Genomic DNA, 1,768 nt, shown 5'->3' on the forward strand with positions numbered 1-1,768 from the left:
TCTCGAACTCCTGACCTCAGGTGATCCACCCAACTCAGCCTCCCAAAGTGCTGGGATTACAGGCTTGAGCCACGGCGCCTGGTCACAATTTTTTTGTTTTCAATAGAGACAAGGTCGTGCTCTGTTGCCCAGGCTGGAGGGCAATGATTCAAGCACGGCTCCCTGCAGCCTCAGCCTCCCAGGCTCAAGCAATCCTCCCACCTCAGTCTCCAAGTACCTGTGATTACAGGTGCACACCACTGTGCCCAGCTAATTTTATTTTATTTTATAGAGATGGGGTCTTGCTGTGTTGCCCATGCTGGTCTCGAACTCCTGGCTCAAGTGATCCTCCCGCTTCAGTCTCCTAATATGGGATTATAGGCATGAACCACTGCACCTGGCCAAATACTATATTTGGGTGGAAAAGGTCTGCATACTTCTGTCTCCTGGGTTCAAGAGATTCTCCTGCCTTAGCCTCCCAATTAGCTAGGATTACAGGCAGCCACCACCCCACCTGGCTTTTGTTTTTTTTTTTTTTTTTGAGATGGAGTCTTGTTCTTGTTCCCCAGGCTGGAGTGCAGTGGCGTGATCTCGGCTCACTGCAACCCCCGTCTCCAGGGTTCAAGCGATTCTCCTGCCTCAGGCTCCTGAGTAGCTGGGATTACAGGCACCCGCCACCACGCCTGGCTAATTCTCGTACTTTTAGTGCAGACAGGGTTTCACCATGTTGGCCAGGCTGGTCTCAAACTCCTGACCTCAGGTGATCTGCCCGTTTGGCCTATCAAAGTGCTGGGATAACAGGCGTGAGCCACCGTGCCCAGCCTGACCTGTGCAGTTCAAACCCACGTTGTTAAAGGGTCGACTGTGATCTGTCTGCTCGAGGGAGGAGATGTTAGAGTTTGGGGGTTCAGAGCACCGCCCCTGGAGCACAATGGCCTCTGTTCACTTCTGGTTCAACTGCCTCCAAGCTGTGTGAACTTGAGCAAGGAACTGAACCATTCGGTGCCTTGGTTTCTCCATCTATGAAATGCATTACTAGGGTTGTGATGGGGTATTCAAGGAGTCAATATACATGAAACTCTTGCAGCCGATACAGTGATTGCTGCTCTTACTATTGTTGTTGTTATTGAGGGCACAATGATGGTGGACGTGGAGACAAAAGGATACAGGTGGAGACCCAGGGATCAGAGGAGAGGGAAAGGGTTGAGTAGGGGCCACAAAAGCCAGCTGGGTGTCAGAGAGACACTCCCCTCCCAGGGCCTCATTAAGCCCCCACTAGGAAATAGACCATCTCCTCCATGGACCAAAATATTTTATGAGTCAGGTTTTCCCAGCAAGGAGAGGAGTGGGGTGGGATACCAGGCCTGAAACACTCCTAGAAGGGACTGTCCCACACAATTCCTTGTGTCCCTGCTCCATGGGAGGGGCAGCCCTCACCTGCTGGGTCTGGGAATCTGAGCCGCTGGGTCCGGGGATGTGAGCCGCCTCGTCTTCGGACATCGTGCTGCAAACAGGGTCACCCTGCAGGGCAAGATTGAGTAAGGGGGGCACCTGCCCAGGCGTCAGATCCTGTCAAATAAACCTCTTGGGGCCTCAGTTTCTTCATCTGAATAATGGGGCATTCTGCTGGGTTCAGACAATGCATGTCCAGAGCTCTGTACACAGAAGGTGTCTAATAATGAGCCTCTGGCAAGGTGGGGTTGCTGGAGTGACTTGAAGCATGGTCTCTGAGGTGAGAGAGACCTGGGTTCAAATGCTACCATTAATTGTGGTGTTATTTTTATTTATT

The 1,768-nt window shown here is 51.9% G+C and overlaps 1 protein-coding gene across 1 annotated transcript in view; it reads right to left on the reverse strand.

Annotated features, from left to right (window-relative positions):
* PLIN5 (perilipin 5) overlaps positions 1-1,479 on the reverse strand; it is a 14,707-nt gene extending 13,228 nt beyond the window's left edge. Inside the window, exons 1-2 of the mRNA XM_011967470.1 lie at positions 1,417-1,479; positions 807-852 (exon numbers count right to left, since the gene is read on the reverse strand). Of these exons, the coding sequence (XP_011822860.1) occupies positions 807-852; positions 1,417-1,479 (109 nt within the window). The remainder of the gene's footprint in view (positions 1-806; positions 853-1,416) is intronic.
* Positions 1,480-1,768: the final 289 nt, after the last annotated feature.

The sequence above is a fragment of the Mandrillus leucophaeus genome, unplaced genomic scaffold (genome assembly GCF_000951045.1).
Source record: "Mandrillus leucophaeus isolate KB7577 unplaced genomic scaffold, Mleu.le_1.0 Scaffold8, whole genome shotgun sequence".
NCBI classification, from domain to species: domain Eukaryota; kingdom Metazoa; phylum Chordata; class Mammalia; order Primates; family Cercopithecidae; genus Mandrillus; species Mandrillus leucophaeus.